Source organism: Cervus canadensis, chromosome 9, assembly GCF_019320065.1.
Source record: "Cervus canadensis isolate Bull #8, Minnesota chromosome 9, ASM1932006v1, whole genome shotgun sequence".
Lineage (NCBI taxonomy): Eukaryota > Metazoa > Chordata > Mammalia > Artiodactyla > Cervidae > Cervus > Cervus canadensis.
In genome coordinates this window covers 64,762,179-64,777,622 of record NC_057394.1, presented here as the reverse complement: position 1 = coordinate 64,777,622, position 15,444 = coordinate 64,762,179, and the positions used below count along the sequence as shown (strand labels likewise).

The 15,444-nt window shown below is 44.6% G+C and overlaps 1 protein-coding gene across 6 annotated transcripts in view; it reads left to right on the top strand.

Moving 5' to 3' along the window:
* The window catches only part of RUBCNL (rubicon like autophagy enhancer), a 38,955-nt gene extending 24,791 nt beyond the window's left edge, over window positions 1-14,164 (top strand). For all 6 annotated transcript variants that reach the window (XM_043477958.1, XM_043477964.1, XM_043477963.1 and 3 more), the window contains exons 8-14: window positions 708-853; window positions 2,582-2,646; window positions 6,517-6,755; window positions 8,047-8,108; window positions 10,810-10,963; window positions 12,160-12,250; window positions 13,737-14,164. In XM_043477958.1, coding sequence (XP_043333893.1) covers window positions 708-853; window positions 2,582-2,646; window positions 6,517-6,755; window positions 8,047-8,108; window positions 10,810-10,963; window positions 12,160-12,250; window positions 13,737-13,849 — 870 coding nt within the window. In that variant the 3' untranslated portion in view covers window positions 13,850-14,164. The remainder of the gene's footprint in view (window positions 1-707; window positions 854-2,581; window positions 2,647-6,516; window positions 6,756-8,046; window positions 8,109-10,809; window positions 10,964-12,159; window positions 12,251-13,736) is intronic.
* The last annotated feature ends 1,280 nt before the right edge of the window (window positions 14,165-15,444 follow it).

The following is a 15,444-nucleotide window of genomic DNA, read 5'->3' as shown; positions in this document are numbered from 1 at the left end:
TTCCCTGACCAGGGATCGAACCGTGCCCCCTGCAGTAAAAGCACAGAAACTTCACCACTGGACCACCGGGGAAGTCCCCGTGGTGTGTCTGTTGAGCAGAGTCATTTGATGTAGTTGGAGAACATATTTGTGGGTAGTGGGGTATGTTTGGGGGAGGGTTCATCTTAATCTTCCTGGGAAATAAGGCTCAACAGCGGCCAAACTGTGGAGGATGTGGATGGTAATCGGAGAAGTCTGGAGTTTAGATGCCAAGAGGAAAGTTTCATGGTCGGGGTGGGGGTGGGGTCTGCACCTGTACAAGCTGGGCAGTGTCTGCAGAGAACAATTCCTGGAGAAGGGGATTCAGATCCACAGCGTCTGTCAGCCATTGACGAGGCAGGGTGAGGCTTGGGCTTCTGCTAGGCAGGAAGGCATTCCAGTTCACACTGACCTACTTACAGTAATTCGCAGTCTGGAAACAAAAGAACTAACTAAAAATTCCAAGCAGAGTGATCTCAGCTGGGTGGCGTCTGAAGCAGTTCTCCTGCAGAGGGTTTTAGACACAGAGACGGCTCTGGCCAGCTTCTTTTACTCACTTAAAAGCTGTTTTTATTTTTCAAGGTAAAGGTTAATGCTGGGAACACATCTGAACGTTCTTTTCATTTCAGTTTTTGAAATGTGCTTATTTAAGTTGCTCAACTGAATCCTCTTCTGGGTTATTTATGCAGGTTGTAAATGAAGAACGGGTCCAGAAAGACTTTGAATCCAGCACAGATGTCGTCCAGGAAATTAAACTGAAGTCGAGGATCAGAGGGACTGGAGACTGGGCGCCCCCTAGGTTTCAAATCATATTTAATGTTCACCCACCACTCAAGTAAGTCTAGGTTGCTGCTTGGACCACCCATCCAGTTAGAACACAAGCTGTGATGGGTTCCTTCTGTCTCTTCATGGAGACGGGTGAAGGCAAGAAATAAAACAACAAGGGACAAAGGAAAATTTGTTTTAGGAAAAAGAAATTTGGGCACATTTTTCTGAGTTAGCTTTCTTGGCACCCCATTTACCATGGGCTTTTGGTCTCTGTAAGTTTTGACACTTTGAGAATTTAACTATGTTTCCTTAACTATGAACATTATATAACAATTGAGAAGTAAACAGGCTCATATTAAGTGGCTAATGGTGAACCTTAAAAATATCATACAGTAATTTTAAGACTAGACCACTCTATTTTCTAGGGCAATGTGGAATAAAAAGTCAGTGAATTCATTTTTTTAAAGGAACACTTCATCTTGAGGAGAGCTCTTATAAACTGAACTAACTTATAGTCAAAAAACATGACAGAATGCAAATGAAAACACCTCTGTTCTCTAAGAAGTAACAAAATTCTAAAAGACAAAGAAATAAGATGGTGCAAAAAGGATATACATATATATATATAAATATATATAATAATTTAAAGTAGTGCTGTGCTGAGTTGCTCGGTCATGTCTGACTCTTTGTGACCCCATGGACTGTAGCCTGCCAGGCTCCTCTGTCCATGGAATTTTCCAGGCAAGAATACTGGAGTGGGTTGCCATTTCCTTCTCCAGGAGATCTTCCTGACCCAGGGATGGAACCCGCATTTCCTGCGTTGGCAGGTGGGTTCTTTACCACTGAGTCACCTTGGAATCCCATAATTTAAAGTAGTAGTTTAATTTATTTATTCTGAGAGTATATGACATTATAGACAAAAGTATATTTTAACCAAATGCATTTTTTTTTTCATTCCTCTTGGTTGGTATTTAATACAGTGTGCAAACTGCAGAGTTATGAAGGGTCTGGCGATGGTTATTGCCTGTGCCCCACAGAGGTGCCTTATAGACTATTTTTTTTTTCCTCTTGGGAGAATATGAGGAAGTTCTCTGGGGCTGCTTAGCGAGAACAGTTCCCTCTCCAAGCCTTGGGCGGAGTCACTTCTCTTGACCTGGATTGTCTTTCCTCTGGGATTTCCCTGGGTTCTCTCTAAAGCACACATATTTTTACCATGCATTTTTACCTTGGCCATTTTTGCTGACCTTAAACTGTATTAAAGTGTTACAACTTCCTCCATATTGCCAAATCCCCTTTGGAATTGCAACACTAACAGTTGAACAGCAAACACTTCAATATTCTACCTTTCACCAAAAATCTTTGACAGCATTGTCTTACAATACCTCATATTTATCTAAATGTCCCTGGATCCATTTGTAAACTTCCCAAGCAAGTTTGGGGATGGTGTCTTGTCCCCCTGAACCTCCTCCCCTGTATTATATGCTTCTAGTTCTCTCAGGAGAGAGAACTCTGTGATGCCCCATGAGAAGTCTCTAAAGACTCTTTGGTGGAACGGTTATTTGTGATACTGACTTCTGCTTTGGTGGTAGCAAAACCTTTTAAAAGACCCAGAGATTTCAACTAGAAAGCTCTGTTCTTGGGAAAGAAAAATTCTATTTCTTTCCCAAATGAAAAAATGATAAAATTAAGCCCTCAAACTAAGAAAAACATCCCAATGTCAATTTCTCTGCCAATCAGTGAAAAATGCTCTGTTGGCCTTTTCTGAAATATAACTCTTATCATTTTCTGTCCTCAGGAGGGATCTCGTGGTAATAGCCCAAAATTTTTTCTGTGCTGGCTGTGGAACTCCAATAGAACCTAGTAAGTATGGATATTGGGTTGCTTACTTATTAGGCAATGACATTTTTACCTTAAAGCATAAATATCGGTATGTTCATTTCTCTCAAGTGCATGCAAGACAATATACACAGCAACAAATCTTTTATTCAATGGTGATTTGATTAATAAGCATATGAATGAAATTTACATAATTTCATACCCATACTCTTACATTTTTAAATATCATAAGTAAAAAAGCCCCCCCAGATAACCAATTTTAGGTTTCCTATTTATCTCTCTATACATCCAAAGAAAGTTGGGCAGTTTGCATCATTATTTTTTTAATGTTTTTTAACTGTCATGAAAGTCACATAATATAAACCATACTCTTGTTGTTGTTGAGTCACTAAGTCCTGTCCAGCTCTTAGCGATTCTGTGGACTGCATTATGCCAATCTCCCCTGTCCTTCACTATCTCCCTGAGTTTGCTCAGATTCACGTCCATTGAGTCGGTGATGCCATCCAACCATCTCACCCTCTGCCACCCTCTTCTCCTTTTACCTTCAATCTTTCCAAGCATCAGAGTCTTTTCCAACGAGTCGGCTCTTCACATCAGGTGGCCAAAGTATTGGAGCTTTAGCATCAGTCCTTCCAATGAACACCCAGGACTGATCTCCTTTAGGATGGACTGGTTGGATCACCTTGCAGTCCAAGGGACTCTCAAGAGTCTTCTCCAACACCACAGTTTGAAGGCATCAATTCTTCGACTCTCAGCCTTCTTTATGGTCCAGCTCTCACATCCACACATCACTAGTCCATCCACACTAGTCATGTATGGATAAAGCATGCCCTTTGAACCATAGTTAACTGTACAGTTCAGTGGCACTAAGCATACTCACATTGTTGTGCAACTCTCACCATCATTCATCTCCCAAACTTTTCATCTTCCTAAACTGAAACACACTGTCCCCATCCCCCCTTCCCACCTCCTACCCCCCAGCCCCTGGCATCTACCAATGTACTTTCTGACTCTTATGAATTTGACTCTTCTTGGTACCTCACATAAGTGCAAGCAAATAGTATTTGTCTGCACCTAATCCTGATGCTGGGAAAGATTGAGGGCAGGAGGAGAAGAGGACGACAGAGGATGAGATGGCTGGATGGCATCACTGACTCGATGCACATGGGTTTGGGTGGACCCTGGGAGCTGGTGATGGACAGGGAGGCCTGGTGTGCTGTGGTTCATGGGATCACAAAGAGTTGGACATGACTGAGCGACTGAACTGATGTATATTGTAAGCTGAAGCTGAAACTCCAATACTGTGGCCACCTGAGGCAAAGAACTGACTCACTGGAAAAGACCCCGATGCTGGGAAAGATTGAAGGCAGGAGGAGAAGGGGATGACAGAGGATGAGATGGTTGGATGGCATTACCAACTCAACGGACATGAGTTTGAGCAAGCTCTAGGAGTTGGGAGTTGGTAAAGCAGGGAAACCTGGCGTGCTGCAGTCCATGGGGTCACAAAGAGTTGGACATGACTGAGCGACTGAACTGAACTGAATGTATATTGGAATACATATTTAAGGTTAACTTAATGTATGTCCTACAAATAGACTGTACCTTCTTTTGTGGGGGGTTGGAGATCGGGATGACGTACGTATACAACTATGAACGAAGCACATGACTAGTGAGAACCTAGCATATAGCACAGAAATGGGGGACGTGCATTGTTTCTGTGCCTACGATGAGAACTTGTTACAGTCACTTCATAACACTGCCCTCTCTTTGGTGAAGAGGCCACTGTGATCTGCACTGTGACTGCCCATTACTCTCCGACTCTCATCTCCCAGCTCTTGCCCCATCGGGTGTTGAGCTCAAGCCACGTGGCCTCCCTGCTGGTCCTTGAGGGTGACAGGCTCACTCCTGACTCAGGGATCTGCATCTGTGCTTTTCTCTCCCTGGAATGCCCTCCCCTGGACACGCCACACGCCCTCCCCAACCGGGGCCAGTTCCTTTCCTTCCTTCCTATCTGCACTCTCACGTCTTCCTTGGCTGGCCAAGGAAGAAACTCTACCTCATCACCCTCTTGGCCACAAACACACACATACACTTGATATTCCCCTTCCTTTTTGTTTTTATTCAAGTCCTTATCTCCCTAAAATACTCTATCTTATTGATCTTCCTTATTATTATCTGTCTCTCACTAGATTCTAAGTTCCATGAGGACAGATACGTGGTTTGTTTTATTTTTAATTGACTGTTATTCAAGTATACTTGCTTTACAATCTTGCGTTACTTTCTGCTGTACAGCACAGTGAATCCATTATATGTTTACATATATCCCCTCTTTTTCGAATTTCCTTTCCATTTAGGTCACCACAGACCACTGAATAGAGTTCTCTGGGCTATACAGCAGATTCTCATTAGTTACCTATTATATACATATTATCAATATGTGGTCTGTGTTACCTATTGCTTTATCTCTTGCTCCTACAAGTATGCCTCACACACAGTTGGGACTTGAAAGATATTTGTTAAATGATTGGATGGCTCTCCTAGGACCTAACCGGACTCCTCTGAGAAAGTTTGAGGGAGTGGCCTCAGGGCCTAGAAAATCAGGTTTCACCCAATCAGAAAGGCGAGTTGCCCAGTTGAGACTGGGAATCACTTATTTTGCTGTGAGAGCATCCATAGGTCTGACCTGTGGAAGCCTAGGAAGAGATTTGCTGGAAAGGGTTCCCTTGGCCTTTGATAGGTGTTCTGGGATGGAGTAAGACTTTGAGCATCTCCACCTCAAGAAATAAAAACAAAATGCATAAATCCATCTGAACTTCCTACCATGCCTGCCATGGTAAAATGATAGTGCCTGCCATGCATCACAGTTGGAAATGATTTTCTTTCAATGACTCATCTTCCCAGCTAAAGTCTAGTGGGAACCATATCTCTCTGGTTAACCACTGTATCCTGGTACCTCAGTAAATATTGAAAGTATGAGTCAGAAACTGTGAAGATGAGTGACTATGATTCCACCAACTTTTACAGTACCTCCCAGAGTTTGTTCAGATGTGAAGATGATTCGTTGATAGGAATGTGCTCCTTCCCTCATGGAGCTTGCTGACAGGATGTCATCAGCCAAGTAAATAACTGGGTGATACTTTCAATGAAAGAGAAAGTCAAGAATGCTATGGGTTTTATAGCCAGGGAACTTAATCCAGGCTTATTGGCCTGGGAGTGAAAGGTTGCCTAAGGAAGTGATTGTCCCCAAAGGAGAGAGAGAGTGTGTGTGTGTGTGTGTGTGTAGGGGATGGTGGTCACCATATATGTTTTTCAGATCTTTACTGGTTATGTTTTCTCTTCCCATGTATTCCCATCCTTTGTGCAATTTCTGTTTTATTTTTTCCTCATGGATTTATCCAGGAACTCTTTTAGGATACTACTTTCCGATAGCATACATAGTGTGCGTTATCATTTATAAAGCATTTTTCATACCTGTGGTATCACAAAATACAATTCTGGGCTGTTTTTGTGGCTTCAGGACAATTAGCCTGGAGAGATTAGGGCTTGTCAGAGTCTTCCTGCCAAGAAGGAGGTTAGGTCTGAACTCCCACCAAATCCCCAGACCTTGAATCTCATGTTCTGTTGGCCACGTGTCAGCTTAAAGGCCCATCTTCCAAATCCAGGAGTGTTTGGGGGAGGGTTCTGTTTTCCAGCACCCGTTCCACAAAAGTGAAGCTCATGACCCTCCATGACTCAGGGCCTCCAGTGTCTGCTGCTCTCCCCGGCATGGGTTCAGCAGCATGAGAACGGCCATCTTGAGTCTCGACCTTGGGCGGCATTGGAGGCGAGGGCGGGGCGAGGGTGGGTTTCCGGCCTCAGGTGAGCCGGTGCTCATCGTTCCGTGCACCCCTGCAGAGTTCGTGAAGCGGCTCCGGTACTGCGAATACCTGGGGAAGTACTTCTGCGACTGCTGCCACTCGTACTCGGAGTCCTACATTCCCGCCCGGATCCTCAGGATGTGGGACTTCCGGAAGTACTATGTCAGCAACTTCTCCAAACGCCTGCTGGACCACATATGGCATGAGCCCATCTTCAACCTGCTGCACGTCAGCCACGGCCTGTACTCGAAGGCCAAGGAACTGGACAGAGTGAGGGTGAGCAGCCACCTTTCCTGGGGGAGGGAGTCCAGCGGCCGAAAGGGCCCTGCGGCACTAAGTGGACGCCTCCCCCCGGCTCCGGGGATCCAGAGACCCTTTCAGGGGTGGACTTACTATCCAGCAGCTGGAGCTTATGCTTCAGAGACCTCCTGCTTAGGCTCTTTTCAAAGCCCCATACCCAGATCTTAGCTTTATGCCTAGTTTTGTTTATACCTAGCTTCTGAATTTTATTATCTTTTAAATGGGGCTTCCCTGCTAACTCAGTCAGTAATGAATCTGCCTGCAGTGCTGGAGACCAGGTTAGATCCCCGGGTCGAGAAGATCCCCTGGAGAAGGAAATGGCAACCCCGCTCCAGTATTCTTGCCTGGAAAATCCCAGGGACAGAGGAGCCTAGTGGGCTACAGTCCATGGGGATGCAAGAGTCGGACACAACTCAGCGACTCAACCACCACCATCTTTTAAAGAAAAATTGTGTGTGTTTAAGGGGTACTACATGATGACTTGTTGTACATATACACAGTGAAATGATTGATAGTCAAGCTAATTAACATATCCATGCCCTCACAGGGTTACCTGTCTGTGTATGTGATGAGAACACCTGAAACTTACTCTCGTAACAAATTTCCAGTTTTTAATACAGTCTCGTGAATGATACTCATCATGCTGTACATGAGATCTCCAGACTTATCCTTGTTGTTTAGTTGCTAACTCGTGTCCAACTCCTTCCCAACGCCGTGGTCTTGTCTTAGGTAACTGTAACTCTGTGTCCTGGACCAGTTATCTCCCCATTTCCCCACCTCCTCACTCCAGGATCCACCCTTATAGTCTGTGCTTTTATGTACTTGACTTTTTTAGATTCCCTGTATAAATGAGATCAGGCAGTTTTTGTCTTTCTGTGTCTGACTTCACTCACTTGGCATAATGTCCTCCAGGTACATCCATGGTGTCTCCAATCACAGAATCTCCTTCTTTTGTACATAGTTTGGTGTTTTTTAAAAAAGAAGGCCCCAGACATCATGTAAGCTTTAGACTCCCCAAGACCTGGGTCCTTCCTGGGCCCTCTGTAGATCTCTGGACTCAGTCATGGGCCACTTTATAGACTGTTCATTATATGCTTTATATATATGCACAGTCTATATGCTTTATAGACTGTGCATTTCAAAGGCTTATTTTCTAGAGTTGTAGCATTTCAAGGTTAGAAATAACATTTAATTTTGACTTATACATTTCCAGTGTTACTTATCACATTACACTTTCCCCCTCCCCCTGTTTGGTTTCTCACATTAGGAAATCCAGGAGCAGCTATTTCATATCAAGAAGCTGTTGAAGACCTGCAGGTTTGCTGAAAGGTACCACTGCTGGCTGGGATGGGCTGGGCTATGAATGGGAGGTCTGATAACCTCCACACTCTTGCTGGTCCTCTGTGCTTTGTGGTCCATCTCCACCAGTGCACAGCGATCATCTCATGCCTCTCCTTGGGGATATAGACACTCTCTTGAATGTTGCTAAATGTTCTTACTCACTACCAGGGAATTTAACATGTTAAGAAGAATGGACCAGTATAAGTATAAAACAACCCTAGGCAGTGGAATTTTATTATTGTTTTGGAAAAAAAAATGAAAGTGAAAGTCGTTCAGTTGTGTCCAACTTTTGTGACCCCATGGACTGTAGCCCACTAGGCTCCTTTGTCCATGGAATTCTCCAGGCCAGCATACTGGAATGGGTAGCCTTTCCCTTCTCCAGGGTATTTAAGTTGTGATAAAATACACATAACATAAAGTTACCATCCTAACCCTTTTTAGGTGCACAGTTAAGCGGTTAGGTACATTCATGTTGCTACCATCATCACCATCCATCCACAGAGCTCTTTTCACTTTGTAGAACTGAAACTGTTTACCCACAGTAGTTCTCCATCCTCTGTTCCAGCCTGTGGGAACCACCATTCTCTTTTCTGTCTCTATGATTTTGACTAGTCTAAGTACCTCATATGAGTGGAATCATACGGTGTTTATTGTTTTGTGCCTGGCAGTTCATGTAGCATCATGTCTTCAAGCTTCACTCACACTGTGGCCTGTGTCAGTACTTCCTTTGAAAGGCAGAATGATGTTGAATATACATACATTGTCTCTATATTCCATCTTTTGTTGACCGATCCATCCACCTTGGGTTGCTTTCTTTTGGTTATTGTGACTAGTGCTGCAGTGTTCATGGGTGTACCAGTGCCTTTTAAAACACTCTGATAAAGAGGCATGCCGACTTTTACAGGGTCTATAGTATTCTGTACTATGATGTGGTATTCATTTAAGTATTGTCCTATTACTGAACACCTAATACATTTTAAATATCTTTTGTTATCAAAAAAAAAAAAAAAACACCTAAACACTAAGCTTCAGCTGAATCTCTGACCACATCCCTAGGTATGTCCTGAGGATGATCTTTTAGAGGCCATGGCCATAAAGGCCCAGGCATGAATTCATTTAGCAGAGATATTTTTAAGAGGAGGAAAAGTAGGTTACTCAAGGAGTTAGGATTATTTGTTATAATAGCTGAGATCATAATGTTAGTCTCTCAGTTGTGTCCAACTCTTTGTGTCCCCATGGTGTGTCCATGGGAATCTCCAGGCAAGAATACTGGAATGGTTGCCATTCCCTTCTCCAGGGGATCTTTCCAACTCTGGGATTGAATCAGGGTCTCCTGCATTGCAGGTAGATTCTTTAGCATCTGAGCTACCAGTTGGGATTATGGGTTTTTAAAAAAGTTTGTTCTCTTTTAAAGCTGCTTTCTAGTTCTGATCTTTATTTAATGATGCACTACTTCTGAATTACATTTTTGGGGGAGGAGCTTGTCCTTTATAATCATTTGGCCTTGAGCTATACCTCCTGGCTTTGGGGTGAAAAGATAGTTTCTCCTCAGGGCCTCAGTTTTCTCTGTAACATGAACAATATCCACAGTTCTTACCATCTGCAAATATGTCTTGAACATCCACTCTGTGCCTCAGATGAAAAAGCAACAGGACACGTGTTCCGGGAGAGTCTGGGGAGGAAGTCAGCACAGAGAGATCATTGCCAAAGCGTGTGCCTGTGCACGTGCTCCTGAGGGCATGGGGGAGGGCAGCACGTAGTTTTTAAGGGACAAGGTGGGGAGGCCGGCAGACAAGGCTTCCTAAGGACAAAGCCAGAGCTTGAAGAGCAAGTCAGAGCAAAAGCGAGGGTTCAGGGACCCTTCGGCCGAGGAAATAGTGTGAGCGAGGACCACCCATAGCTGGGCAGAGAATTAAACTGGGTTTAGCATCCCCAGAGCATCAGGTGCAGTGTAGGCTTGGGAATGCAGTGCATGGTGATGCTGCTGACTGACATAGGGGTTTCAGAAAGAGATCGGGGGGCTGGGAGAAGATTACATACTGTTCTGAATGCCCTTGGGACATCCAAGTACCTTTAACTAGAGGCACTTGGATTGTGGTTGTTGCTTAGTCGTGTCCGATTCCTTGTGGGACTGGAGCCCGCCAGGTTCCTCTGTCCCTAAGATTTCCCAGGCAGGAATACTGGAGTGGGTTGCCATTTCCTTCTCCAGGGGATCTTGCTGACTCAGTTGGATGCTTGTGTCTTAATATCAGTGCTGGGCCTGAGATTTAGGAGTCATAGCATCAATAACTCTCCTGAGATATCCATCAGTCACACTGATGGACTTGAAATTGAGCTGGAGTTGAATAAAGTGGTCATTATTATCTCAGTACGTGTTGTCAGGACTCAAGAACCAAATTTTAAGTTTTCTTTCACTCAAAGTGTACATGGGCAGCTGTCAGAGACACTTTTCTCATTCAGCTTTTTGAAATCATTATTTACGAAATTTTAACTTCCCGGCTTCCAAGCAAAACTTGCAAAATGTAAAGTAGGGAGTAAGATTAACTTGTTCCTGGGGCTTTTTTTTTTTAAGTTGAAAAATTTCAGTTTTGAGAGCCAGGAAAAAACAAACCCTTCTCCCCAGTCCCGGGTTCCTGCCCCGACCTGTGTGGGTGAGTTTCTGATTTCCTCTTGGTTTTCTCTCCGTAAGCACATTGAAGGAGTTTGAGCAGCTGCCAGGACACTTGACGGAGGCACTCCACTTGTTCTCCCTGGAGGACATGGTCAAGGTCAAGAAAGGGCTGCTGGCGCCCTTGCTCAAGGACATTCTGAAAGTTTCCCTCGAGCACGTGGCCAGCTGTGAGGTGAGATCTACTTGCCCCGGTGGGTGTGTCCCTGAGCTGTCCTTTCTGCGGCCGATCCTGGGTGGGCTGTTCTGCACTTGCCTCCTTTACCCTCACAAATTGAGGAAAGTGCCAGAAACACTGTCCATCGCCGTAGTTTAGTCACTAAGTCGTGTCCGACTCTTTGCGACCTCATGGACTGTGGCCCACCAGGCTCCTCTGTCCATAAGATTTTCCAGGCAAGAGTACTAGAATGGGTTGCCATTTCCTTCTCCAGGGGATCTTCCCAGTCCATGGATTGAACCCACGTCTCCTGCATTAGCAGGCTGGTTCTTTACCACTAAGCCCCCAGGGAAGCCCCTGCACTATTTACAGATGAGTGAAATGAGGTGCAGAGCTGTTCAGTACCAGACCAAGAGTGTCCTGCTGGAATGCAAGCCTGGGCCAAGTGACTGGTGGTCTGAGCACCCAGCCCGGCGTGTGGACTCCTTCCATTCTCGTCTGCTCTGATGTGCCAAGTGCAGCCGCATAGACTCAGGATCCAGTGGGACAGGAGCTCTGTGTCTTCACGGGCTGATGAATTACAGGGGAGCTCCCAGAAATAAAATGAGATCATTTAAGAACACATGTTGAAAATCATGATCTTTCTCTGGTGCCTCAAACTACCCTGATGCAGTTGTCCACACAAAATGGACGCACATATGCTCTGATCCATCCATTGTGGCAGGAGATAGTATTCTATTCCTTCTAGAGGCTGGAATCACAGACACTTAAAAAATAATGTTTTTGAAACTGTATATCATTAGAACTCTTGTATAGTGAGAGGACTTTACCATCTTGGCTTATAGAATACCGAACTGAAATTTTTCTTTCATCTGACATAGACAGGCCTTTTAATTGTTACTTGTATCCATGACATTCAGTGGCCTTCTGCAAATATGATATGTTGCCTAGGCCTATCTTTTGTCCTGTGAAGAACGTTTCATTTTGACTTCTATGAAAATTGCAATTCACAGATTTATATAAACCTTTTAAATGCAGAAACTTGTTGCTTCCACAGCCAATTTAGGGGATTTTAGAATAACAAATTTCAGTACCTGGGGTGGGGGAGTGTGAAAATCTGGTGTTTCTAGAGTTCTGTGAAAGTGGAACTCCGTTTCTCCATTGGGAGAAACATTACCCGTGAAGACCCTCACTTCTGGCTCCTATTCTTACAGCTGTGTCAAGGAAAAGGCTTCATCTGTGAATTTTGCCGGAGTGCAGCTGTCATTTTCCCATTTCAGACTGCAACGTGTAGAAGATGTTCAGGTATCTTAATACCATAATACCGTAAGCTTAATAGCAGTATAATAACATAAGCACAAAGTTTGTTAACTTAAGCACAAAATTAACTTAAGCTTGAAAGTGAAAGTCGCTCAGTCGTGTCCAACTCTTTGTGACCCCATGGACCCATGGAATCCTCTAGGCCTGAATACTGGAGTGGGTAGCCTTTCCCTTCTCCATGGGATCTTCCCAACCCAGGGATCAAACCCAGGTCTCCTGCATTGCAGGCAGAGTCTTTACCAACTGAGCTATCAACTTAAGCTTAATAACTAAAGCATAGTGTTATTTCCTTAAGGTATAATGATGCTAGTGTGTGCTTCTCTGTTGAATTGGAGCTGGTAAAGTTTTGGGTGCACGGGGAGGAGGTGTGAGTGGGGCGGGGATAAAGGATGATGTCTCAGGGAACAGGGTTCAGAGATAGGAGGTGGCCCTGTTTGACCTATCCCCCAGTTCTTCTGCATCAGGGCAGGTTACAGCTGCACCTGTTTTGTAATTGAATCACAGTCAACCCCAGGTTCACTGCAGGGGTCCCCAACCTCTGGCATCTAATGCCTGATGATCTGAGGTGGAGCTGATGTAATAATAATAGAAATAAAATGCACAATAAATGTAATGCAGTTGAATCATCCCCAAACCATCCCCGACCCTGACCCAAGGAAAAATTATCTTCTACGAAACTGGTCCCTGGTGCCAAAAGTTTTCGAACCGCTGCCCTAGGGTTTGTTCTCAGGCTCCACACCCATGAGGGTATGAAGGCAGCAGCCTGGGCCAAGGAAGAAGTTGAAGATGGTATGGTTACCATGAAGTCTCAGTGCATCTCTCAGGGGACTCTAGAGCTGGGGTGGATTTTCAGCATTTTCCCAAATTAGGGACAGAGAGCCAGCCAGGCCTTTAGACCTCATATTGACCAGTCACTGGATGTGGCCTGGGATCAGCAAGGGGGCGTAACCTTGATCGAGGCAGCTCTGTCTGGTTGGGGCCATTTCCAGAGAAGGGATGTCGCCTCCTGAGCCATCAGCCACCAGCTCTCCCGCACCTGCAATGGATGGTGTTTGAGTGGATCTGGGAGGCACTGCAGTCTGCTGCCCAAGCTCTCTTGGCCTGTTTCACTGGTCCTCATGGCCTTGTTGTTGTTTTTGTTTAGTTGCTAAGTCGTGTCTGGGTCTTTGTGATGTCATGAACTGTAGCCTACCAGGCTCCTCTGTCTATGGGATTCCTCAGGCAAGAATATGGAGCAGGTTGCCATTTCCTTCTCCAGGGTATCTTCCCAATGCAGGGATGGAACCCGTGTCTCTTGCATTGGCAAGTGGATTCTTTACCACTGACCCACCAGGGAGGCCCATCCTCATGACCTGCTGGGGACAAGTCCTCCTGTCTTCAGGTCCTCTCTCCCCAGGCTGGGGATGAGCGTCTATTACATATTGGAGAAACCAGTTACCCATTTGCTGACGGCTCTCCTCCTTGCTTGCAGCATGCAGAGCTTGCTTTCACAAGCAGTGCTTCCAGTCCTCCAAGTGCCCCCGGTGTGCGAGGATCACAGCGAGGAGAAGACTTCTGGAAAGTCTGCCCTCTGCAGCGACATGATGTACTTGACTATAGCGAGAAAGACCATGCAACATGCCTTACGATCATATCGCTTGTGTCTCCTGTTGATAACATTGTTTTGACTATTGTCTATTAAGAAAAAAGATGACCAATATTCTCTTTATTATATATATTTAATATTTTTGGAGACTGTGGATTCTTTGTTATTAAGAGTAAAGTTGTTACTGGTGCCAAAGAATGCTCAAACTACCGCACAATTGCACTCATCTCACACACTAGTAAAGTAATGCTCAAAATTCTCCAAGCCAGTCTTCAGCAATACATGAATCATGAACTTCCAGATGTTCAAGCTGGTTTTAGAAAAGGCAGAGGAACCAGAGATCAAATTGCCAATATACGCTGGATCATTGAAAAAGCAAGAAAGTTCCAGAAAAACATCTGTTTCTGCTTTATTGACTATGCCAAAGCCTTTGACTATGTGAATCACAATAAACTGTGGAAAATTCTGAAAGAGCTGGGAATCCTGACCACCTGACTTGCCTCTTGAGAGACCTGATTGCAGGTCAGGAAGCAACAGTTAGAACTGGACATGGAACAACAGACTGGTTCCAAATAGGAAAAGGAGTACATCAAGGCTATATATTGTCACCCTGCTTATTTAACTTGCATGCAGAGTACATCATGAGAAACGCTGGACTGGATGAAGTGCAAGCTGGAATCAGGATTGCCGGGAGAAATATCAATAACCTCAGATATGCAGATGACACCACCCTTATGGCAGAAAGTGAAGAAGATCTAAAGAGCCTCTTGATGAAAGTGAAAGAGGAGAGTGAAAAAGTTGGCTTAAAGCTCAGCATTCAGAAAACTAAGATCATGGCATCCGGTCCCATCACTTCATGGCAAATAGATGGGGAAACAGTGGAAACAGCGGCTGACTTTATTTTTCTGGGCTCCAAAATCACTGCAGATGGTGACTGCAGCCATGAAATTAAAAGACACTTGCTCCTTGGAAGGAAAGTTAATGATCAACCTAGACAGCATATTGAAAAGCAGAGACATTACTTTGCCAACAAAGGTCCATCTAGTCAAGGCTATGGTTTTTCCAGTGGTCATATATGGATGTGAGAGTTGGACTATAAAGAAAGCTGAGTGCCGAAGAATTGATGCTTTTGAACTGTGGTGTTGGAGAAGACTCTTAAGAGTCCCTTGGACTGCAAGGAGATCCAACCAGTCCATCCTAAAGGAAATCAGTCCTGAATATTCATTGGAAGGACTGATGCTGAAGCTGAAACTCCAGTATTTTGGCCACATGATGCAAAGAGCTAACTCATTTGAAAAGACCCTGATGCTGGGAAAGATTGAGGGCAGGAGGAGAAGGGGACGACAGAAGATGAAATGGTTGGATGGCATCACCAACTCAATGGACATGGGTTTGGGTGGACTCTGGGAGTTGGTGATGGACAGGGAGGCCTGGCATGCTGCAATCCATGGGGTGGCAGAGTCAGGACTGAGCAACTGAACTGAACTGAACTGTTACTGGTGATTTTGTTTACAAATGTTCAATGTTTTTGCTGCTACTGGTTTTTTTTTTTTTTTTTTTTTTTACGGTTTTTGATACTTCTTAAATTGTATTT